The 25,459-nt window shown below is 41.1% G+C and overlaps 1 protein-coding gene across 2 annotated transcripts in view; it reads left to right on the top strand.

Moving 5' to 3' along the window:
* Window positions 1-214: 214 nt before the first annotated feature.
* Window positions 215-25,459, top strand: part of CLSPN (claspin) — a 28,043-nt gene continuing 2,798 nt past the window's right edge. Inside the window, exons 1-19 of one of the 2 annotated variants that reach the window (XM_007453832.1) lie at window positions 215-238; window positions 3,527-3,635; window positions 4,160-4,608; window positions 5,232-5,393; window positions 6,274-6,351; window positions 6,684-6,756; window positions 7,324-7,432; window positions 7,617-8,197; window positions 13,478-13,666; window positions 15,727-15,968; window positions 16,915-17,093; window positions 17,195-17,259; window positions 18,159-18,358; window positions 19,005-19,159; window positions 20,150-20,376; window positions 20,945-21,056; window positions 22,371-22,446; window positions 22,665-22,768; window positions 25,276-25,440. In XM_007453832.1, coding sequence (XP_007453894.1) covers window positions 215-238; window positions 3,527-3,635; window positions 4,160-4,608; window positions 5,232-5,393; window positions 6,274-6,351; window positions 6,684-6,756; window positions 7,324-7,432; window positions 7,617-8,197; window positions 13,478-13,666; window positions 15,727-15,968; window positions 16,915-17,093; window positions 17,195-17,259; window positions 18,159-18,358; window positions 19,005-19,159; window positions 20,150-20,376; window positions 20,945-21,056; window positions 22,371-22,446; window positions 22,665-22,768; window positions 25,276-25,440 — 3,299 coding nt within the window. The remainder of the gene's footprint in view (window positions 239-3,526; window positions 3,636-4,159; window positions 4,609-5,231; window positions 5,394-6,273; window positions 6,352-6,683; window positions 6,757-7,323; window positions 7,433-7,616; window positions 8,198-13,477; window positions 13,667-15,726; window positions 15,969-16,914; window positions 17,094-17,194; window positions 17,260-18,158; window positions 18,359-19,004; window positions 19,160-20,149; window positions 20,377-20,944; window positions 21,057-22,370; window positions 22,447-22,664; window positions 22,769-25,275; window positions 25,441-25,459) is intronic. The other variant, XM_007453833.1, reaches the window with a different exon arrangement.

Here is a 25,459-nt window from a genome sequence, read left to right on the forward strand (position 1 = left end):
GAGCTTCGATTGGTAGGATAGGGCGGGGGCGTGGCCTCATGTAGAAAGACTCCTCCGGATTGGTGCAAATCGTTGAGGGCGGAGCATCCACTCCGGCTGGGCGCGAAAGCTCGAACGCCGCTGCCTGGCAGGAGACTGTGGGAGCGGCTGCGTCCCGGGTGCGGGAAGCGGAGACTTGCTTCTTCCCGAGCGGCGCGCTGCGGAGGCCGGAGTCATGACGGGAGAAGTGGTTTCCGAGGTGAGTTTATGCACTTGCCTCTATCTGAAGCTGCGGAGGCCCGGCGCGGAGGGGTGGGGTGGGGTGGGGCAGCGGTCGAGCCGGCCGTGTGGGTCGTGGAGGCTGGGAGGACTACAGCTCCCGGCGTGCACCGTGGCGGCTCGGTTTCGCGGCCCCGCCGAGATAAAACCACAGGCCCCGCGCGCTCGGGACCCCGCGGTCGATCCCGGCGCTGGGGTCCCCGCGCCTCGGTCCCCTCGGGGAGGTTGCTCCTGGTCTTTGCGGCGCGCGCAGCCCGCCGCCAGCCTCTGCTCAGCCTGCTCATCCCGCCCCTTTGGCGCGTTTCCTGCGGCGGGGGGTCTTCCTCCAACTGCGCCCCAAAAAGGAGGAAGGACCAGGCCGAACCGGGCCTCTAGGGTGAGGGGCAGCATTAACTGTAAATGGACGGCAAGAGTCTTAGAGACTTCGAAATTGGGTCTGGAAGAGGCCTCTGAGGTCATCATACAGGGTTCCGAGAGGTGAAGGTACCAGTCTCGGAGCCTTCCGGGAGGTGACTGGCTAGTCGCTGTCGGAATTGGCGTAGAAACGACATCTGTTTCCAGATGTGTTCTTTTCTGGGCTGGGACTGGAGTGAGACACTCGTCTTGGGAGCAAAATTTAACGGGGCGCATCAAGATAATTTTTCAAATTAATTTTTACCGAAGTATAGTTGAATTATAATGTGTTAATTACTGCTGTACAGCAAAGTGACTCAGTTATACATATATGTACATTCTTATTCTTTTCCATTGTGTTTATCACAGGATATTGAATAGAGTTCCCTGTGCTCTACAGTAGGACCTTGTGGTTCAAGATAATATTTTAATGCAGTATTTTTAAAAATAAAAATTAATGCAAAAAATTCCATTATTTGATTTTGAACAAAATATCAAACTTTGAAATGAAGACAAGATCCGACCCTGTGTTTGCACTACTCTGTCTCACTCACCTCACACTCATCCTGGCCCTGGTTCAAAAAAAACTTTATTTACAAAAGCAAGCAGCTGACCTCATGAGTCATAATTTGTCCGTTTGATTTTTTATTTTAGTATTGCACTAAAATATCTTGATTACTGAGTGTTTTGAGACCTTCTAGCCTCACCCTGTTCCTGGCCCTGACTGTCGCTGGTTCTGCAGATTGCCTAGAATACAGTGATTAAGAGCATCACCATGGGGCTTCCCTGGTGGCGCAGTGGTTGGGAATCTGCCTGCCAATGCAGGGGATACGGGTTCGAGCCCTGATCCGGAAGGATCCCACATGCTGCGGAGCAACTAAGCCCGTGTGCCACAACTACTTAGCCTGCGCTCTAGAGCCCATGAGCCACAACTACTGAGCCCATGCACCACAACTATTGAAGCACGTGCGCCTGGAGCCTGTGCTCCACAACAGGAGAGACCGCCGCAGTGAGAAGCCCGCGCACCGCAACAAAGAGCAGCCCCTGCTCGCTGCAACTAGAGAAAGACCGCGGGCAGCAACGAAGACCCAATGCAGCCAAAAATAAATAAATAAATCTATATTAAAAAAAAAAAAGAGTATCACCATGTATTGAGCTATGTGGTTACCTGAACTCAGTTTCCATGTCCACAAATAGTCTTACTGCTTTCCATTGTTGGGAGGATCATCAGCATATACATCATGATCCTCGGTGATATTCCTCTGTTCATGTTATTTTTGGTTATAATTTTAATAATTGTACTAAACATTCAAATCAATTTAACAGTTGTTTGAGAAGCCATTAGGGTGAGGCCTTGTGACCTATTACATTACAGATGTATTTTCCCCTTATTAATAAGTTGATTCAGAGTTCTATGAACTAAGCTTGGTCACTAACTAGTCAAGTCACCCAACATACCCCGGTCTCCTTAGATTTTTCACTTGTGACTTAAAAACATTCTGGGGGGGTGCTGAATTTCAGACATAAACATCGAAAGGCTGTTATAATGAACCCATCACCTAACTTCAACAATTATCAAATCATGCCAATCTTGTTTCATTTATACCCACTTCCCCCCTTACTGGATTATTTGGCAGCAAATTCCACACATATTTCATCCACAGATATTTCATCATGCATCTCCAAAAGGTAAGGGCTTTCCAAAAAAGATAACTACTATATTATTACCATACCTAAAAAATTTAGAATTACTGTTTGATATTAAATAGCTAATCAGTGTTCAGATTTCTTTGACTCATACATATACTTTCAGTTTGTTTGAATTAGGATCCGAACATGGCCCCTGCATATTGCAGTCGGTGATATGTGTGTGTGTAAATATCTTTACTCTCTTTATAAGTCCCCCTTGCTCTCTTTTTTCTTGCAATTTACTGTTAAAGAAACCACAGTTTGTCCTGTAGAGTTTCCCACACCTGGATTGCCTCTCTGTGATGTTATTTATCATGTCATTTGGATACACTGAGAAACCTTCACATAGTAAAATGCAATAAGTGCTTGATTCTTTACATTTATTTACCATAACTCAAAATAAAGAGTTGGTCCTATAATAGCCTTCAAAGGTGAACAATGAATTTTAGTTTGTTTTCTTGTCCAGTAATTCTTTTTTTTTTCTTTTATAAATTATTTTATTTATTTATTTTTGGCTGCATTGGGTCTTCATTGCTGCGCGCAGGCTTTCTCTAGTTGCTGCGAGCGTTGCAGTGTGTGGGCTTCTCATTGCGGGGTCTTCCCTTTTTGTGGAGCACGAGCTCTAGGTGTGTGGCTTCAGTTGTTGTGGCACATGGGCTCAGTAGTTGTGGCTCTCGGGCTCTAGAGTGCAGGCTCAGTAGTTGTGGCTCACGGGCTTAGTTGCTCTGTGGCATGTGGGATCTTCCTGGACCAGGGATTGAACCCGTGTCCACTGCATTGGCAGGCGGATTCTTAACCACTGCGCCACCAGGGAAGTCCTGTCCAGTAATTCTTTTTTTTTTGCGGTACGCAGGCCTCTCACTGTTGTAGCCTCTCCCGTTGTGGAGCACAGGCTCCGGACGCGCAGGCTCAGCGGCCATGGCTCACGGGCCCAGCCGCTCCGCAGCATGTGGGATTTTCCTGGACCGGGACACAAACCCATGTCCCCTGCATTGGCAGGCAGACTCTCCACTGCGCCACCAGGGAAGCCCATGTCCAGTAATTCTTAATGTCATCCTTTTGTTAAACCACTGTATTGTTTTTTCCTTATTTCAGCCTGATGATCCCATGATAATTTATGTGTCTTTATGTACTTAGAGCTTTCTGTCACCTGCTGGTTAATACAAAGTATATTCTCATTTTCTAGGTTTACCTAGAAATCAATGATTCAAAACTCATTTCACAAGAAGAAGCAGATAGTCCTTCAGACAGTGGACAGGGCAGCTGTGAAACAGTTGGGCTCTTGAGTGAACAAGGTTTGTAATAGTCAGTACTTTTATTTTTAGGAATAGAATGTGGCAGCTTGGGTTGTAAGGGGACTGGATTAATTTCATTATTCTCTGATTTATTAAATTATTAATGCTTAACCTTGTTTGTTCTATTTACTATAAAAGCAAAATAATAGTGCTTGTACCCTTTTGAAAATAACCATTTCTATTATATTATTGAATGTATAAAGTGTCTAGAAGATACCATATTGCCTGGTTGAATGCATTCATCCTATAATAAAAGGACTTTTAACACCTGCCAGAAGGATCAGAACAGCTTTACACATTGTAAATATATATAATTACATTTCTTAGTAAGAGATATCTTTCCAGGGAAAATGGTTTTCAAAATATATTTTTAGATTTGCTTTGCTACAGTCAGTTCTTAGTGTTAGTTACATAATTTCACAAGGTGATATATCACTTGGCTAATTGGATATGTTTTTGAGGAGTACGGGGACTAGGAAGAAGGCCAATGACGGTAGACTCTAAAAAAATTGTGTTTCCTCCAGATTCAGATGAAGAGATATTTGTGAGTAAGAAATTGAAAAGCAGGAAGGTGCTACAAGAGAGTGATTCTGAACAAGAGGGCACAAATGCCTCTCCAGAGAAAACTACCTATGACGATATAGAGGAGGAAGATAAGGAGAACTTACATGCTGGAAAAAATGGAAAAGTCAGAAGGATTTACAGAACTCTGGTGAACAGTGATGAGAGTGACATCGAGGAGTCTTTGTGTCAGGAAAATCTTGAAACCCTAGTGACACCTTGCTTAGAGCTGAGTCTCCAACCTGAAAACTCTATGGATTTTACAGTTGACAGAAAGATTTCCAAAAAACCCATACATGATAAAGAAGGAATTGGAGGAAAAGCAAAAGTAAAATCAAAGCGAAGACTCAAGAAAGAGGAGAGAAAGATGGAAAAAATTAAGCAGCTGAAAAAGAAGGAAACAAAAAATGAGGTACATTTAAAAGAATAATTTGCTGTTTCTAAGGCAGGTTAATGTTTTAGAAAAAGTTGCTTTTAGGAAAAAAGGTTGCTTTTAGTTCTTGAGGTTGTTTCTGCACGCAGGATATACTTTCGAGTTGATTGTCTTGCAGTGAGGTATGTGATTTCAAATCCATTGGTCTCATTCTCCATTTTGGATATGAGAGGACACCTTCCAAATAAATGGGTTTCTGATTTTCTTTGTGAGCACGTGGAGTTATTTTTTGCTGTTTCTGATCTGATGAAAATTAACTTTCATAGGATTTTTTCATGCCTCCATCAGTCAAAAGTCTTGTTTGCTAACTGGAAAAACCATCCCCAAATTTTATAAGCTAGTTGTTTAATGAAGTATTTAATTGACTTTTCAAAAACAAGTGTACTATTTATTAAGTTAGTTTTGGACAATTGTGTAAAATCACAGCATGGACTTCAAAGGATGACTATGGATTAGGAACCAGTGATAATGTTCTAGGATGCCATATACTTGTCTATTGATGAAGCATGAGCTTTTTCTGCCCTGAAGCAAATTGCTATATGGTATTGTAAAACATTGGATTTTAAAATGATTGGATCTTGCTTTTTCTTTGTGTTACCCAGGAAGATGATGTGAAACAGCTATTTAATGACAGTGGATGTCTACTTGTGGATAAAGACCTTTTTGAAACTGGGTTGGAGGAGGAAAATAACTCTCCATTAGAAGATGAAGAGTCATTAGAATCAATAAGGGAAGCTGTGAAAAACAAAGTAAAAAAGCACAAGGCAAGTAAAAGATGACTGCAATTAGAGCTAACCTTTGCTTTGTTTTCTGATTTACTGTTGGAACCTTATTTTTTTTTTTTTAACTGAAGAAAAACACGTGTCAATTGATTTCAGTTTTTCAGCTGTTAATTTTGGAATTATGCAGTACAAGTGATGGACGTGCTACGTTGTTTGGGAACTAGTATTTTCATTGCCCTAATAAGAATGTTGAGGAAAGTAAGATACTTTATGTTTTGTAAGAAACAGGTAAAAAAGGGGTCAGAGATGTAAATTTTATAATCTGGTGGCCTCTAGGAAATGAACCTATAGGGTTTCTGGAAAGGTATCAAAGAGAAGCATCAGTGGAAGCATCGTTGTCCGGGCTTCCCTGGTGGCGCAGTGGTTGAGAGTCCGCCTGCCGATGCAGGGGACATGGGTTCGTGCCCCGGTCTGGGAAGATCCCACATGCCGCGGAGCGGCTGGACCCGTGAGCAGTGGCTGCTGAGCCTGCACGTCCAGAGCCTGTGCTCCGCAATGGGAGAGGCCACAGCAGTGAGAGGCCCGTGTACCGCAAAAAAAAAAAAAGCATAGTTGTCCTGAGTGTTTGGAAGCATAATCATTCTTCCTGAGATTAGCTTCCTGCAAGTCATTGTCCCTCCTCAGGGAAAGATGTAATAGGTGCAAGAAATGAGGGCCCAAGCTCCATTGGAGACAACTAATGTGTTTTCTAGGCATTAGAGGATGCTGTGTGACTAACATTTTATATTTGATAATTATTGATTTAGCATTAATGTAGCATGATGTGATGTTGGATTGCAAAAGCAGTCTTTGCGTAAGCAACATCCTCTTGTGTCAGTTTAATTTTTTTCCCTGTTAATCCATTTGCAATCTTCTCTTTTAGAGAAAGGAACCATCTTTGGAGAGTGAGGTCTATTCATTTGAAGAAGAAACTGAGTTATCAAAAGGCACCACGAGGAAGGTGACATAGAGCCCTATATAGTTGTCATGTTGAGCTCTTTTCCCAGGCGATTGTGGGTTTTTCAGGAGTTTTATTGTGTCTATCGTATTACCCTGATTCCTAGGATATTGCTTTGTGCATACTAGGGACACAAATATGAATTGGATTGAATTAATTCTGTGAGACTTGGAAATAAATGAACTCCTGAAGTTTATATTGTTTTGATCTTATTAATGCTTACTGTTCCCTGTCCATCCTCTTTTCTTGGAGAGAGCAGACTTTTATGGGATGAATATCTATCAATCTTTCTGGATAATAGCATTAATGTAGTCTCACTTTTTGTTTTCTTTAAGGAAAGAAAGGCGGCCAAGTTAAGTAAGGAAGCATTAAAAAAATTGCATAGTGAGACTCAGCGCCTTATTCGAGGTAAGGAAACCTGTATGGTAAACACTGAGGCAAATCACATTATTTCTTTGTAAGCTCAACTTGGATGTTGGGGACTTTCTTTTTTTTTTAACAATCTTAATATGAATGAGATTATAATAATCAAGTTTAGAATTGATCTTGATGAATGGCCATTGTTCTGAAGCCCCTGGAACATTAGTATAAACTGAGAAAATTTCCGGAACTGTAGTGGTGGTAATGAGGGAGTTTTTTAAAGGGTTGTCTATGGCCTGGCTGCATCAGGATCCCTTTTACAAACCTTTCGAATTTATAAATTCTTAGGCCCCGCAGAAATTCTGATTCGGTAGGCTTGAAATGGGGTCCAAGAATCTCTATTTTTGAAAAACTTACTGGATCAATTTGATTTCACAGCTAGTTTTAAAAGCCACTGGTCTTCAGGGAATTTTTTTGTAGTTGGATCCTGCTTTTATTAAAGGCAGGTTTGTTTTCTATTTCTGGGGATGGCTTTGGTTGTTTAGTTAACTGATTGAAAAGTGACATTTCAGAATGTACAGTATATGTATTTGCTTGTTTTCTTCCATTTTATAGAGTCTGCACTTAATCTTCCATATCATATGCCTGAGAATAAAACTGTTCATGAATTCTTCAAACGTAAACCCCGGCCCACTTGCCAGGGAAATGCCATGGCACTGCTGAAGTAAGAAGCTTCTTTCCTTGTGATTATAATTTTCATAAATATTCAGTTCTGAGGCAAACACTTGGTGTAAAGAGTTCAGATTCCTCACTTCCTTTAAATTGATTTAAACGATTCATTACGTGCTAAGGTATAATGTTTCACGTTTAGGATAATTTTCAACTCCAGGTTATTTTCCCTTCTCTAGGTCATCTAAGTATCAGGCAAGCCATCACAAAGAAATCACAGACACTGAAAATACAACTGAGGTAAATAGTGACCACCATAGCAAAGATTCTGAGCAGACAACAGGTGCAGGATATGAAATGGAAATTAATGCACTCCCTGCAGTTTCAAAGGAACCCCAGGTCACTACTGGATCAGATGAGTCTTGCAGTAAGAATTTGACAGGAAGTGAAGAGCTAGAAATTCCCGAGAAACAGGAGCAGAGTGATGCTAGACCTTCACCTGGGGACATCTCGGTGGCACAACAGGAATGCAGCTTCCTTGGGAATAAGGACAGTGAGGAGTATCATGCTGGAGGGCTTGTGGCACCTGAACCTTGTGCCCTGGAGGAAGAAGAAGGCCTGAAAAAAACAGAAGAAGCAGATGAGAAGGTGGAAGAGCCCAGCCAGCAAACTAAATCAGCAGCAGTGGTGCCACCTGAAAAAGTGAGGAGGTTCACTGTGGATAGACTGAAGCAACTGGGAGTAGATGTTTTCGTTCAGCCTCGGCTGGGTGCTGACAAAGATTCTTTTGTGATACTTGAAGAACCTGAAACCAACAGAGGTAATCCTTTGAATTGTGAGGAGCTTCTCTAGAGTGATTTGTTCTGGCAGCTTTCTAGTATTTGCCACTGTGGAGGACAGGGAATACAGGAGAAACAAATAATCACACATGGTCTTATTCGGCAGATGTACCAGATACCAGATAGAAATCATTTAGATACATTTGGCAGGGTATTAGAATGTTCTAAACCTTGTTTAAATGGAAACCTGTTGATAGTTAATGTACAAAGCAGGGTACATTGCTGTTGTTTTATGGTATGACTTTGATAAAAGCATTATTCAGTTTTTCACAGTTAGAAATATCTTGGTTCAGCAAATTGTCTGCAAAACTGAATTTCTTTTCTTTCTTTTCATTCATTCAACAAGTATTAAACTATCCACTACATGCAAGTTGCTGTAAGGCATACTTGAGAAATCTGACGTCTATCCTACACTTAAGGTACTTACGCTCTACCCGGGGAGATAAGAAGTAGGCAAATAACAGTAATACAAGGAAGTGACATCTTCTATCATGAACATGTGTCACTGATAATTGGAAAAAGTTAAATAACATGGAGAAAAGGGAAGAGTATTCTTTGCTGAAAGAAACATTTAGAGTAAAGAATCATAGGAGTAAAGAGGAGGGATAAGTTTCTTACAATAGGTGATTAAAGAATAAGTGGATATAATTACTTGTTCACTACCTTCCCCTTTATACTTTGAGTAGGGATCTTCTGGCTTGTTCCTTACTCTGTCCCCTGTGCTTCCACAGTGGATGACACATTTTAGGCAGCCATGTTTACTGAATGAATGAAAGAATGAATGAATGATCCTTCAAGAGAGAAATCAAGTATTACCCACATTGGGTACACTTCCTGACTTGTCGGTAAAATTAGGTGTTCCCTCCTCTGCAATGTGATATGATAATTAAGAGCTGAGGCTCTATAGCAAGGTTGGGATCTGAATCTGGATTATACTATTCAGTGTTTAAACTTGAGTCTGCTATTTGACCTCTCCAAGGCATCTTTTTTTTTTTTTTTTTTTTTTTGCGGTACGCGGGCCTTGCACTGTTGTGGCCCCAGAGCACAGGCTCTGGACGCGCAGGCTCAGCAGCCATGGCCCGCTGGCCCAGCCGCTCCGCGGCATATGGGATCTTCCCGGACTGGGGCACGAACCCGCGTCCCCTGCATCGGCAGGCGGACTCCCAACCACTGCGCCACCAGGGAAGCCCCAAGGCATCTTTTTTAAAAAATGAAGTAACGGTATCTGGTTCACAGGGCTTTAGTGAAGATTTGTTGAAATAATGCATACAAGTGGATAGCATAAAGAAACGCTCAAATGGTGGCTGCTTTTTCTATTATCAGTGAAATTATTTACATCAAGACTCTCCATCATTAACTAACATATGGTTGGCAGGTGCTAGGTCAGCCATAGTATCAGTCTTTGTTGATTGAATGGGTGGACTTTGTGGAAGTGGAGAGAAGGACGTTCTTAGAAGGGACAGAAAGAGCTCTGTGTGGTGCATATTGGGAGGACGTGTAAGTCAGTTTGACCAGAGCAGTTGGGGGGTGGAAGGGTTTTGTAACAACTAGCATAGCTCTGTTAGCAAAGAAGCGTGGAAATAAGCTGTTGCCCAGAACAGGGAATGAAAGTTTTGTTGTGTGGGACTAGAAGTTATCTAAATAGTCTCAGACTAAAAGGTGCGGTAGAACTTTTTGAGTACTTACTATATTAATACTGTGAAATTTTGTTATATGGGACTAGAAGTTTTCTAAACAGTCTCAGACTGAGAAACAGAAAAGGGAAGAAACCTTTTTTTTTTTTTTTTTGCATACCTACTATATTAGACACTGATAGATCTTTTTATTAGTTATCTTAATTTTCATAGCCCCAGATACTATTTTGCAAATGAAGAGCCTGAGGTTTGGAGAGGTTGGGTAGTTTTTCCAACATACACTTGGCTTATACAGGGAACTAGCACAATGCCTGGCTCATAGTAGGCACTTATTTTTAACTCAGAATATGTTTTCCTTCAGAAATAGTATTTGACATGGATATTGGGTTTCCAGATCAGCCTGTTTCATAATATATGAAGTTAGGATCAACATTTATTCATTCATGCAGTAAACTTTTATTTAGCATGGTGTTGGGTGCTGTGTATGCAAGTAAGATGTAGTCCCTTCTCACGAGGAAATTAAAGCATAGTAGGAGTAACAGGCAGAAAAATGGATGTTAAGTGCTGTGCATACTTTGAGCCTAGAGAAAGAGTTCCTCACAAGGAGTCAGGGAAGCTTCTGAAAGGAGCTCATACCTGAGCTGAGTCCTGAAAGCTGAGTAGGAGATACCAAGGCAGAGAGGTGAGGGAGGGCTTTCTTCGTGGAGGGGACAGAGCTACAAAAGACACAAAAGAGAAAGCTCTGGTTAGCTGAAGTCAAGATTGCAAGGAGGTTGGTGACTAGAGGCCAGATCATGCAGGGCTTTTAGGTGGAGACATGAGCTGGAGCAGAGACTTTTCACTTAGAGAGGAGGTGAAAGGTGTAGGGCATAGTATCAGTCTTTGTTGATTGAATGGGTGGACTTTGTGGAAGTGGAGAGAAGGACGTTCTTAGAAGGGACAGAAAGAGCTCTGTGTGGTGCATATTGGGAGGACGTGTAAGTCAGTTTGACCAGAGCAGTTGGGGGGTGGAAGGGTTTTGTAACAACTAGCATAGCTCTGTTAGCAAAGAAGCGTGGAAATAAGCTGTTGCCCAGAACAGGGAATGAAAGTTTTGTTGTGTGGGACTAGAAGTTATCTAAATAGTCTCAGACTAAAAGGTGCGGTAGAACTTTTTGAGTACTTACTATATTAATACTGTGAAATTTTGTTATATGGGACTAGAAGTTTTCTAAACAGTCTCAGACTGAGAAACAGAAAAGGGAAGAAACCTTTTTTTTTTTTTTTTTGCATACCTACTATATTAGACACTGATAGATCTTTTTATTAGTTATCTTAATTTTCATAGCCCCAGATACTATTTTGCAAATGAAGAGCCTGAGGTTTGGAGAGGTTGGGTAGTTTTTCCAACATACACTTGGCTTATACAGGGAACTAGCACAATGCCTGGCTCATAGTAGGCACTTATTTTTAACTCAGAATATGTTTTCCTTCAGAAATAGTATTTGACATGGATATTGGGTTTCCAGATCAGCCTGTTTCATAATATATGAAGTTAGGATCAACATTTATTCATTCATGCAGTAAACTTTTATTTAGCATGGTGTTGGGTGCTGTGTATGCAAGTAAGATGTAGTCCCTTCTCACGAGGAAATTAAAGCATAGTAGGAGTAACAGGCAGAAAAATGGATGTTAAGTGCTGTGCATACTTTGAGCCTAGAGAAAGAGTTCCTCACAAGGAGTCAGGGAAGCTTCTGAAAGGAGCTCATACCTGAGCTGAGTCCTGAAAGCTGAGTAGGAGATACCAAGGCAGAGAGGTGAGGGAGGGCTTTCTTCGTGGAGGGGACAGAGCTACAAAAGACACAAAAGAGAAAGCTCTGGTTAGCTGAAGTCAAGATTGCAAGGAGGTTGGTGACTAGAGGCCAGATCATGCAGGGCTTTTAGGTGGAGACATGAGCTGGAGCAGAGACTTTTCACTTAGAGAGGGGGTGAAAGGTGGAGGGAAAAGACGATGGAGGGAGAGGAGCTTGAAGAGGGGTTCTATAGTGAGGAGGGTGGTGGTTGAATCCCGTAGTAAAGGGCAAGGAAAAGGGGTGCTCCAGTGGGTTGGTGGATGAAGAGTTTTGAGGGACCTGGCTTTCTCCAGAAGAATGAAGGCAACTCCTGCCTCATTCTTATTTAAGGTCCTGAGTAATCTTCCTCCCTTTCCACTTCTTTTATTTTCTTGGCACCAGTGATGAGCTGCCTATTTCTGTTCCCTTTCCACTGCCACTACCTGTTGCTTCCAACTTACTGAAATAATATAAAATGGGATGCAGACTTACAGCTTCTCTCCCTACTCTTTGATTTGCAATGTAAACATGCCATCATTTGGGATTGGATTTTTTCTATTAATAAATAATGTTAGGGACTCAGAATTAAAAGGTTTCTTTCCAGTTCTTCTCTTTTTCTACTAAGACGCTCTAGGGAGGGAAAACCCACATCTACATGCTAAGCACAAAACTACTAAAGTATGATTTGAGCGCATTTTAGAAAAAGAGCCAAACTTGGAGTATCTTGGACATTTTATCATGGAAGAGAACGCTCGGCATGTGAAAATAGCCAGCATCCCTCAACCCCAAAGGAGCTTTTCTTCCTCTCCTTTCCTTTCTGTCAGCTCTTTTACACCAGATCCCACTATGGTATGATTGACTTGTTAAACAGAGTGAGAGAGGTAGCAGCTAGCTGAGGGAGAAAAGAAAGAAAGTTCTGAGCAATAGCAGTGGGGAAGAAGGGAAAGGCCCTGTTGCTATTAGACCATTGAACTCATACTTCGTGTGTGTGTGTGTGTGTGTGTGTGTGTGTGTGTATTCATATTCCCGTTTATATACAAGTAGGGCATGTGGTACAGGGACCACTTCTAACTGGGATTTCCTTTCTGATTGTACTGATTATATATGTAAAATTTTCACGAAGAAACTTTTCCAGTCCTGCCACTGACTTACATCACTCATTGCATTGATTATTTTCTTTTTCCATTTTTTAAATTGACCTTACTCGTATTTAGTGAGATTGCTAATAAGCAGTGAAATGTTCAAAGAAGGGAATTTTTTAAAAGGAGACTGAAACCCATGAGAAATTAAGCCCTTGAATAATTGAGGAGTATGGTATTTTTTCTACCAGCTTAATACTTTTTTAAAAAGAATTGCACATACTTATTTTTATTTTTTTTAACATCTTTATTGGAGTGTACTTGCTCTACAATGGTGTGTTAGTTTCTGCTTTATAACAAAGTGAATCAGCTATATATATACATATATCCCCATATCTCCTCCCTCTTGTGTCTCCCTCCCACCCTCCCTATCCCACCCCTCTAGGTGGTCACAAAGCACGGAGCTGATCTCCCTGAGGAATTGCAAATATTTAGAAACTTCATTGTAAATTTCTACCCTAAAATGAGTTTTGAAGTATATTGAGGAAGTTGCAGCAGTCCATTAGTTTGGATTAAGTTATATGAATTGGACACAGGTGTTGGTAGCAAAGGAGATTTTGGTATTTCCCTGTGTGTGTGTTTTTCCCTACGAGTTTGTAGAACTTAAAAAACATAACTTGTAATTCTTAACTGGAATCTTAAAGGCAAACTGACGTACTGGTTGGCGTTTGGTTTAGAACTGGAAGCCTTGAAGCAGCGTTTCTGGAAGCATGCTAATCCAGCAGCCAAACCCAGGGCTGCTCAGGTGAATGTGAACATCATAGTGAAAGATGTGGGCCCTGATGGAAAGGAAGAGCTCAAGGCAGATATGGTACCTGTGACTTTGGCAGCTGAGAAGCTGGATGGAGCAAGCCACACAAAACCAGGTATTTGCGTTCATGGGGGTTTCTTTGTTTACTTTTTTGGCTGGGGGTGGGGATGGGTGCCTGGCTCTTTGTACTCTGGCAGGTCTTTATGGCTACTGAAGACCCTATAGTGAGACATTATAGAATCTTTTTCCTTGGAGACTTTGGAGATGGGACAGCAGTACCTCTAGCATGATTCATGTGTGTAGCATTACCTAGTTGTGTGGGGTGGGTAAGAGGAATTATTTCTTAAACTAGCCTTTGTCTTATTGTTTAAAAAAACATATCCATTGTAGAAAATACATGGAATAAACAAAAAACCTCTACAGTTCTCTATCAGAGACATCTTCTGTAACCATGTTTTATATCCTTTTAAACTTTTTGCATGTATTTTTTAAACAGACAGTACATGTCTGTTTAAAAAATAAAACAGTAATGCAATCATACTGTGCATTCTGCTTTGTAATCTGTATTAGGGACAGGTCTGTTGTTTCCACTCCCACTTTGAAAATATGAGTAATATATCACATAGAAAAAAATTAAAACACTGAGGAAAAGGTATAAAATGAAAAATTAGTCTTCCTGAAGGCAACTTAACAATTTCTTGTGTGTTCTGGGAAAATTCATATGCATGTCCCATTGTGTGTGTGTGAGTGAGAGTGAGAGAGAGAGAAAGAGAGAGACATTGAATACTTATACTCTCTGCCAGGCACTGCTCTAGGTGCTTTACAGCAAATAACATTAGTGTCCTTATTTTATATGTGAAGAAACTGATATACAAAGCATTTAAACAACTTGCTCAAATTTATATAACTAGTAAGTAGTAGAACTAGCAGCCTAATCCAGACCACCTAACTCAAGAGTTCAGATACACATATTGCTTTGGGGGCTTTTTTTTTTTTTTTAACAGCTGTGTGATATTCCATTGTGCAAGTATAACATGATTTGTTTAACCATACTCCTATTAATGGACATTGTGTTTGTTTCAGTTTTGGTATTTCATACAATATTGCGTCCTAGTATCAGATATATGTTAGTAAATTTTGATGCAAAATTCCTTACGGTGGAATCAGTAAGTCAAAAATATATATATATATATATGTATATATATATATATATATATATCATCCCATTGTCCTTCAGAATAGTTGCACCGATTTACACTCTGAATCACAGTGTATAAGAGTTCCTGTTTCTTCCAGTTAATAACAGATATTATCAAGCCTTCAAATTTTTGCCAAATATATAAAAAATGGTATCTCATTATTTTGATTTATATTTCTAATGAGAAGTGATGCTAAGCATTGTTTTTTTAAATAATTTTTAATTTTATTTTTGGCTGCATTGGGTCTTTGTTGCTGTACTCGGTCTTTCTCTAGTTGCGGTGAGCGGGGGCTACTCTTCATTGCAGTGCATGGGCTTCTCATGTGGTGGCTTCTCTTGTTGCAGAGCACGGGCTCTAGGTGCGTGGGCTTCAGTAGTCGCGGCCCACAGGCTCAGTAGCTGTGGCTCATGGGCTTAGTTGCTCCACGGCATGTGGGATCTTCCTGGACCAGGGCTTGAACCTGTGTCCTCTGCATTGGGAGGTGGATTCTTAACCACGGTGCCACCAGGGAAGCCCTTAAGCATTATTTTTAATTTTATTTACAATATATGTTCATTTTTCTGTGAACTACCAGTTCATATCGTTTGCCCATTTTACTCTTGAGTTGTTTCTCTTTTTCTTTAATGTGGATAAATTTATCAATATTTTCCTTCATGGCTTCTGAACCATAGACTTTTGAAGGCCAACTCCCCCCCACCCATCTTTTTTTTTTTTTTACCCTTTTAAATAATAATTTTATAATCTCTGTAATATATTATCCCAGGGTGTAGAGCATAATTATGGAAGTTATCTCCTACACTCAATTCATGATATTCTCCATTTGTTAAGATAACAAAAGCCTAGACTCCTAAGGTCTCTGATTTTCCTTTTGGGGTGTGTCTAGAACACCTCTGGAGTTGCCTAAAGTGGACACTTGTGTTGTTGTAGTGTGTAGTTGGTCATTACGTCTAAAGCATCTCTTCATATTTTTGTTCAGGGGAAAAGCTTCAGGTGCTGAAAGCTAAGCTGCAAGAAGCAATGAAACTCCGAAGGTCTGAGGAGCGCCAAAAGCGCCAAGCATTACTTAAGTTAGATAATGAAGATGGATTTGAAGAAGAGGAGGAGGAGGAGGAAGAAATGACGGATCAGTCCGAGGAAGACGGAGAAGAGGAGGGAGAGGAAGCTTTGGAGGAGGAAGAGGCGAAAGAGGAGGAAGAGGAGGAAGAAGGCAATCAGGAGGTTTCTGGCAATTATGTGATTTTTGTCACTAGATCATGATGAATAAGGAAGAGAGAAAATCAGATTTGAGTAAGAATATAATGAGCATGTTCAATTGTATAAGAGATTTCAGGGGCAGAGATAAATGTAGCTCATATGTACTTAAATATTAATGCTTTCAGTCCTTTCAGCACCAGGGAACACATGCAGTTCACAGAGCCATAGCCTTGGCTTCTACCTGTTGGTTTACATATTGCACTATCATGCTAATATCGAAATGGTTTTGTATTAATAGAAATTTTATCTTTGTTGTTCATTTAGGTTTCTCTATTCAGAATAAAAAGCACTTTTAACCTTGGCCAGGTTGAGTTCTGGAATAAATTCTCAGACAGCCCAAGACCTTCCTGAGTTAATTTTATTCTTTGTTGAGGAAGGTATTTGTAGAAGGGCCTGTTGCCCTTTTTCTATAGTATTGTTTTCCACCTAGAGAAAACAGATGATGATAGGACTTTTGATATTAGAAAAAAGAAAATCGTCCTTGTTTGAACACTGGAGTCATTTAAAAGAACTGGTTAATGTTTAACCCTGGGTAAAGGAAGAGAAAGCCGTGGCTGAACTGGGCAGGATGTCATAGTTTGTGGTTGGTTGGAGGTCAGTAGTTGTCCTGCAATCTCAGGCTAATCATGTAACCTCTCATTGACTCAATAAAATGATAATCCAGTTCTTTCATGATCTTTTGGCAGTTTGGGGAGGGTAAAGGTAAAGTAACGTAGGTATAAAAGAGCTTTAGTAGTGTCAGCATAAATTGTGTTAATGATAATGGTTAGACCGAGCTTCCTTCAGGTTTACCTTTTCAGATTTAAGATGTGACTTGTAACTAAGCAGCCATATTTCAGGCTGACAGTGTGTTTGCTTTTAAATTTTTTGACTTGTATTATTCTGTTTTGGGGTTGTGTGATTGGTAAAGATTGCAGAATTCCTTCTCGGTAGTGAAGAAATAGAAACCAAAGATGAGAAAGAAATGGATAAAGAAAACAATGATGGCAATGGTGAAATTGGCAAGTCAGTTGGCCTTCTTTCTGTCCCCAAGCCTCTGTTGTCAGATTCTACCTTCCTTCTATTTAAGGACAACTCTTCCAAGATGGGGTAAGTAATTCTCTCTAAGGAAAGATAAGATTCCCTGGTATTTGCCCCTCTAGTAAGAAGCAGAAACAGATACTCAAACAATTTACCTTCTTATTTTGTAGTTACTCTGCTAGTGAAGAAAAATCAGAAATAGATGAAAACTCAGGCAAAAGACCTAGCAAACTAGGTAAGTAGTGACTCTTTTGCAGAACGTGATTTTTCTCTGATCCTCCAGCTTTGACACTTAAGGACTACAGTTCCTTAAGGTTCCATTTTTTGGAACCCTAGTGGACTTTTCCCAGTCTTACCTGTGGCAATGACAGGAATTTATGAATTAGAATATTTTTCTTGGTCCAGTTTTTGAAAACTTACCTGCAGTTTCCATGAGCATGTAATAGGTCCTTAGTGTGTGTTGATTGAACGAAACATGAAACATTTCTATCATATGTAGATCAAAGGAAGATGTGTAAGTGATTGGATAATGGAAAGAGTTATCATAGGCATTAGGCAGAAAGACAGGAACTTTCAGGTGTCACTTAGCTCACAGTGATAAACCCTGATTATATAATGTTATCTTAGTACCATAATTGACCTTTTTTTAAAAAAAATTTATTTTATTTATTTATTTTTGGCTGTGTTGGGTCTTCGTTGCTGTGCGCAGGCTTTCTCTAGTTGCGGTGAACTGGGGCTACTCATCGTTGCAGTGCACGGGCTTCTCATTGTGGTGGCTTCTCTTGTTGCGGAGCACAGGCTCTAGGCATGCGGGCTTCCATAGTTGTGGCATGCAGGCTCAGTTGTGGCTCTTGGGCTGTAGAGCGCAGGCTCAGTAGTTGTGGCAGACAGGCTTAGTTGCTCCGTGGCATGTGGGATCTTCCCGGACCAGGGCTCGAACCCATGTCCCCTGCATTGGCAGGCGGATTATTAACCACTGGGCCCCCGTAATTGACCTTTAATGTAATGTTTTGGAACATGTAACTTGAGAGGTTTGCCAATGGGTCTTACCTGACAGTTTCATTCTCAACTCTTTTTCCTAAACAAATCTAACTTATTTCTGGAATCATGCACTTAAAAGTTATTTTTCTTTAGATGAAGATGATTCATGCTCATTACTGACAAAGGAGAGCAGCCACAATAGCAGCTTTGAGCTGATAGGCTCCACAATTCCATCCTATCAGCCTTGCAACAGACAAACAGGCCGTGGGACCAGTCTTTTCCCTACGGCAGGAGGATTCAGATCTCCTTCCCCTGGACTATTTCGAGCCAGTTTGGTCAGCTCAGCTTCTAAGGTAAGATGGCAGTGGTTTTCTAATCTCCTTCCTCTTTTGCTTCCCACATTGCTAAATAAAGTGTGTTCAAGCCAACAACTCCCACCACATTGTGTATGTTTAGTTTAAAAAATCCACCCCTTTGTGTATTTTTATATATATATAAATTTATTTTATTTATTTATTTTTGGCTGCGTTGGGTCTTTGTTGCTGCACGCGGGCTTTCTCTCATTTCGGGGAACGGGGGCTACTCTTCATTGCGTTGCACAGGCTTCTCATTGCTGTGGCTTCTCTTGTTGCAGAGCATGGGCTCTAGGCGCGCGAGCTTCAGTAGTTGTGGCACACGGGCTTAGTTGCTCCGCGGAATGTGGGATCTGCCCAGACCAGGGCTCGAACCCATGTCCCCTGCATCGGCAGGCAGATTCTTAACCACTGCGCCACCAGGGAAGTCCCCCCCGCTTTGTGTATTAAAAACAAGCCTCATCCAAGGTTCTTACTTTCTTGAAAATATTTTTCTTTATGCTCCTCTTGGCTATGCATTGTCCTCCTCAACTGCAATTGCCTGAGAGTAGATTAAATTTTACAAATAGCAGCTTCTGTTGTTGTCATGACAGTGAATGACATTTGTAAAATGTTTTGTTTTTGTTTGGTTTTGTTTTGGTGCCAGAGTTCAGGAAAGCTGTCTGAGCCTTCACTTCCCATAGAGGATTCCCAGGATCTGTATAACGCCTCCCCAGAGCCTAAGACACTTTTCCTAGGAGCAGGAGACTTCCAGTTCTGTTTAGAAGATGACACTCAGAGCCAACTGTTGGATGCAGATGGGTAGGTAGTTTTATGTTTCTGTGGGTGGATGGTGCTGGGTACTGCTTAATTTTGTTTAAAAATAAAGTGAGCTTCTGTCGCTCCATCTGTGCTTTCTCTTCTGAGAAAGAGAGGTGTACAGACCATTAGTATTACATTCCACACGTTTGAACAAAGTCTGTCTAGAAAATTAAAAGTAAATAGCCTTGGGCTTCCCTGGTGGCGCATTCTGATCCTTCAATTTCTGCATCGTATGACATGCATAGCTCTTATAAGGTCATCAGATTTCTCTGCATCCATCCTACTATGTTAGGATTGTTAGGTAAGATTGAGAATTGACACTTCTGTGGCACATTACATGGCCATAACACCAAGCCCTACTCTAGCACCATTTGAAGCCAAAAATTATCCTTTACCCTTCACCTTTTTTTTTAGAATTGGCTCTTTTAAAAAAATAAATTTATTTATTTAACTTTTTAATTTTGGCTGCATTGGGTCTTCGTTGCTGTGCATGGGCTTTCTCTAGTTGCAGCAAGTGGGGGCTACTCTTCGTTGTGGTGGCTTCTCTTGTTGTGGAGCATGAGCTCTAGGTGCACGGGCTTCAGTAGTTGTGGCACGTGGCCTCAGTAGTTGTGGCTCGGAGGCTCAGTAGTTGTGACTCATGGGCTCTAGAGCGCAGGCTCAGTAGTTGTGGTGCATGGGCTTAGTTGCTCTGCAGCACGTGGGATCTTTCTGGACCAGGGCATGAACCTGTGTCCCCTGCATTGGCAGGCAGGTTCTTAACCACTGCGCCACCAGGGAAGTCCCAAACCCTTTACCTTTTGAATAGGCTTTATTCTTTCATAAACTTCCCCCTCCCTCTTTAGATTGTCACAGGCTGAAGTGTGACACTCTTGTCTTCTGGTTCAGCATTCAGCTTCTAACTTTGGTATTGGCGATGAGTACGGGCTTTTCACCCACCACTTTGTTTTTTTCCTAGAGAATTTCTTACACTCTTCATTGGGCTTGTAGGTTCTTAAATGTTAGAAACCACAGAAATCAGTACCAAGCTTTGAAGCCTCGATTGCCATTGGCCAGTATGGATGAGAATGCCATGGACGCCAACATGGATGAGCTGTTGGATTTGTGTACGGGAAAGTTCACATCTCAGGCTGAAAAACCTCTGTCCAGGAAGAGCGACAAGAAAGAAAACATGGAGGAACTTCTGGATCTTTGTTCAGGAAAATTTACTTCTCAGGGTAATTATCCAACAGAGCATCAGGCTCACCACAGCCAAATATCTCAAGTCAGTGTCCTTGAAAAGAAGCCCCTTACTCTCAGGTGAGAAAACAGAGCTGTGGTGGATTCTTGAGCATAGGTTGAATTCACTGCTTAGCTCCTGACATTTAGGGCTCTTACTTAGAGTGGTGAAATACCAACTGAAAACTGCTTTAGCTTTGGCCATATGACTTGTCATTTATGGCTAATATATGTGCAAAGCTTAGAGCAGTGTCTGCTGCATAGAAAATTTCATATAAATGCTAACTTATTACTTCCACCTGCACACCCCTTTCTCCCCCTCACACCTCTGCTAGAATGTAAGCTGTTTGGGAGCTGCGATCTTTGTTTTGTTTGCTGCTGTCTTCCTGGCGCCTGGCACATAGTAAGCACTAAATAAGGATTTGTTGAATGAATGAATGAATGGTGAGCTCTTTTTGGCAAGCTTACCTTAGAACTGTGTTGAGCCGGCATGTCTTCAGATGGCTGGGGAGAGAGGATAAAGCTGTCATTTCTTGGTGACAAATCTTTTTCTTCATTGTGATGTAGATGTCTCTACTCTGGCTCCATCAGAGTTAAATAAGCAGGAGAAGGAGAACAGTCTGGGTGATCCAATGGAAGAAGCACTTGCTCTTTGCTCAGGCTCTTTCCCAACAGACAGGTGAGTCTCAGTGATTGGAGGGAACTTGGCAAGTCTGGTGTTCTGATAAAATACTGGGGTAGGTTCTCTGGGCTCAGGAATAAATGGTCATCTTAGGGGCTTCATATCCTGTCTGAGAGCCTTGCAGTCTGTTTGAGTCTCATATTTGCATAGTAAGGAAATTATAATGCTTTCATTTAGTTGGTGGGGAACAGGGTAAAAAAAGGCAAGAAAAAGCACATGAAAGTTCTCAACATCACTAATAATTAAGAAAATGCAGGGCCTTCCCTGGTGGCGCAGTGGTTGAGAATCCACCTGCCAATGCAGGGGACATGGGTTCAAGCCCTGGTCCGGGAAGATCCCTCATGCTGTGGAGCAACTAAGCCCATGCGCCACAACTACTGAGCCTGTGCTCTGGAGCCTGTGAGCCACAACTACTGAGCCTGCGTGCTCTAACTACTGAAGCCCACGCTCCTAGAGCCCGTGCTCTGCAATGAGAAGCCACCGCAATGAGAAGCCCGCACACTGCAACGAAGAGTAGCCCATGCTCGTCGCAACTAGAGAAAGCCCATGCGCAGCAGTGAAGACTCAACACAGCCAAAAATAAAAATAAATAAAATAAATAAATTTATTTACAAAAGAAAAGATAATGCAAATCAAAACCATAATAAGATACTACCTCACACCCAGCAGTTATTCCACTTTTGGCTATATACACAAAAGAAGTGAGAACAGCATCTGTAATAGATATTTGTACACCCATGTTCATAGTATTATTCGTAATAGTCAAAAGGTGGAAGCATCCCAAGTGGATACATACACAGTGGAATAATATTCAGCATTTAAAAAGGAAGGAAATTCTGATACATGCTACAGCATGGATGAACTGTGAGGAGGTTATGCTAAGTGAAGTAAGCTAGTCACAAAAAGACAAATACTGTATGATTCCACTTACATGAGGTACTTAGAGTAGTCAAATTCGTAGACACAAAGTAGAAGGGTGGTTGCTAGGGATTGTGGGGAGGGAAGAATGGGGAGTTGCTATTGAAAGGGTATAGAGTTTTAGTTTTGTAAGATGAAGAGTTCTGGAGGTTGGTTGCATAACAATGTGAATGTACTTAACACTAATGAACTGTACACTTAAAATGGTTAAGATAGTAAACTATGTTGTGTATATTTTATCACAATTTAAAAAATTTTTTTAAAGGCAAGATATCTCGTTTCCTGTTTCTTGAAGAGATTGTTGGTGCTATAAAATACTTTCAATTCCTAAGTTGGCTGACTGCTTGTAGTTTGCTTTCAACTCTTTTATTGATCTGTTGATTTGCATTTTAGGGAAGAAGAAGGTGAAGAGGAGGAATTTGGAGACTTTCAGCTTGTCCCAAATGATAATGAGTTTGATAGTGATGAGGTGAGTTTGAAGGGGATAGAGTAATCATAACCGAACTCCATGTATTGCTGCTGTGTTTGCTTGTTTTGTAGTTGAGTTCTTGAGAATTCTGTTTGACATGTTATCAGAAGCAATTTCCTAGAATGAAATGTTTGGGCAGAAGTTTATAAATTCCTGTCTTAGTTGAGGACACATTTTGTTCTGTGTAACTTTGCATGTGATACTATATGATCTTGTAGGATGAACACAGTGACTCTGACAATGAAGACCCAGCACTAGAAGACCATGAAGATAATGATGAGGAAGACCTCCTGCAGCAATCCGAGAAGTTGAAAAGGCAAATGTAGGTGTTATACCCCTTCCTTCAGTTGCAAGAAAGTTCTCCTGACAGTTGAGTTGTAGCTTGCTACATTTGCTGGTTCTATTTTTGCTTTTTGTGGTTAACACAGATTGTAAAAACCATTTACATGATATCTCTTGAGTATTCAAAGATGGTCACGTCCTCCTCAAGTGATTCCTATACTAAACATCCCTAGTTCTTCAGCTGTTTCTCACGTGACATTGCTTCCAGACTCCTCACATGTATGGAAACTCTCTTTATCTTCAGGTGTAGTCTGACCACCGCTCTGTGTAGTGGTACAACCACATCCCTTGTTCTGGTTGCATACTACTTTATAAAGTAACCAAAGAGCATAAGAGCTGAGTCACTGTAGATCCTGAGGATCTTGTAGATCACTAAAATTCCCCATGTCTTTTTTCCTGTGAATTACTGTCGTTCCAGGTTTTCCTCATCCTAGTCTCAGGCAAATGACCCCCCTTTATTTTTTTAATATTTTGTTGTCGTTTTGATCATGAAAGTAAGCCATTTATTTTGGAATATTTCAAAGAATACAGAAAGACATAAATAAAAAGTCATCCAGGAACTTCCCTGGTGGTGCAGTGGTTAAGAATCCACCTGCCAATGCAGGGGACACAGGTTCGATCCCTGGTCCGGGACAAGCCCACATGCCACGGAGCAACTAAGCCTGTGCACCACAACTACTGAGCCTGTACTCTAGAGCTTGAGAGCCACAACTACTGAGCCCGAGTGCTGCAACTACTGAAGCCCGCATGCCTAGAGCCCGTGCTCTGCAACAAGAGAAGCCACTGCAAAGAGAAGCCCGCGCACCACAACAAAGAGTAGCCCCTGCTCACCGCAACTAGAGAAAGCCCGTGTGCAGCAACAAAGACCCAACGCAGCCAAAAAAAAAAAAGTCATCCATGTCTGCCGTCCAGGATATTTTTGAAAGTGGTGGTGGTGGTTATTATTACCTCATAACTTTTTTCAGGCATATATTTTTATGTGGTTGAGATCTGTACATTTTTTTTTTGTATGCACAATTTTGCATCTTGCTTTTTTTTCCTACTTACCATATCTGTAAGCCTTTTTCCTTGATATTGAAGGGTTTATAAAAACCATTTTAATAGGTATTCTGCATTTTATTATTTGTGGATGACTTTTGGAATTAAAATATAGGACATCATATTGATCCTTATTAGATTTATTTTGTTGTTTTTAGCCCATCATTCCATTCTGTTGAGATCAGTTTGGGCTTCTAATTTGTCACCTGTCAAATTAACTATTCATACAGCTTTGGGCCATCTATAGATTTTTTTTCTAAGGCAATGGTTCTTAAACCTTATTTAACTATAGAGTCCTTTGTTCAAATGAAATCTTACAAAGAATCGCAGCTAAATATTGAACTGCTCAAAGAGGGTAGATGGGAAGATTGAGAAGCTTAGTGGCTATTGGCCCCTGAAGGAATTCCTCAGGAACCCTAGGAGTTAGAGGAACTCAGCTTTAAAATAATAATGGAAGTCTTTCATAAAAAATCAGTCTTCGGGGCTTCCCTGGTGGTGCAGTGGTTGAGAGTCTGCCTGCCGATGCAGGGGACACGGGTTCGAGCACTGGTCTGGGAGAATCCCACATGCCGCGGAGCGACTGGGCCCGTGAGCCACAACTACTGAGCCTGCATGCCTGGAGCCGTGCTCCACAGCGAGAGGCCGCAACAGTGAGAGGCCCGCGCACCGCGATGAAGAGTGGCCCCCGCTCGCCGCAACTGGAGAAAGCCCTCGCACAGAAACGAAGACCCAACACAGCCAAAAATAAATAAATAATAAATAAATAAATAAATTTATTAAAAAAAAAATCAGCCTTCAGAAAGACATCAAGCTTCTGCCACTCATGACCATAGGTGACAGCACTTTGAACTCAGATGACAGCAGATTTGTTCTCGATGTAAGCTGAAGTCAGAAAAACTAACTTGTAGTGGTTTTGATGACTACTAACTCTGAGCTTCAGTCATACTTCTAACTTGAGGGTCAAGATTTGGCGGGCTGTAAGAAGACTACAGTCTATTACCTTTCCATACTATACTATCTCTAGTCTGTCTCCTGAAGCTGGTAAGCTTAAATACAAGACAAAATAGTTTGAACCTTCTGGCAGGTATGTCCCAAATATATAGAGGAGATTGAGAGTCCTGGCTTTAGAGTCACCAACCTAGGTTGAATCCAGGCTCTGCTGCCTCCCAGCTAGCTATGGGACCATTGGTAAGTTGTTTACTCTCTGAGTCTCAGTTCCTTCAACTGAAAATTGAAAGGAATAATAATACCCCTCCCTGAGATAACGCAGTAATGCTCCAGAGCACAGTTATTGGCACACAGTATATATTAAATAATAGACTTTTAAGTATTATCAAAATTTATTATTATTATTAATTTAATCTTATTATTAGAGATGGCTCTGTGTTCTGCTTTTCTCATTGCTGTGTGTATATTCATTGTTGTATTTTCTAATTTTCAATTTTCCAGGAGATTGAAGAAATACCTGGAGGATGAGGCAGAGGTGTCAGGGAGTGACGTGGGAAGTGAAGATGAGTATGATGGGGAAGAGCTTGATGAATATGAAGAGGATGTAATTGATGAATTACTTCCTTCTGATGAGGAACTGCAGAGTCAAATCAAGAAAATACACATGTCAGTATCCCAGCAAGCC

The sequence above is a fragment of the Lipotes vexillifer genome, unplaced genomic scaffold, assembly GCF_000442215.2.
Source record: "Lipotes vexillifer unplaced genomic scaffold, Lipotes_vexillifer_v1.1 scaffold213, whole genome shotgun sequence".
Lineage (NCBI taxonomy): Eukaryota > Metazoa > Chordata > Mammalia > Artiodactyla > Lipotidae > Lipotes > Lipotes vexillifer.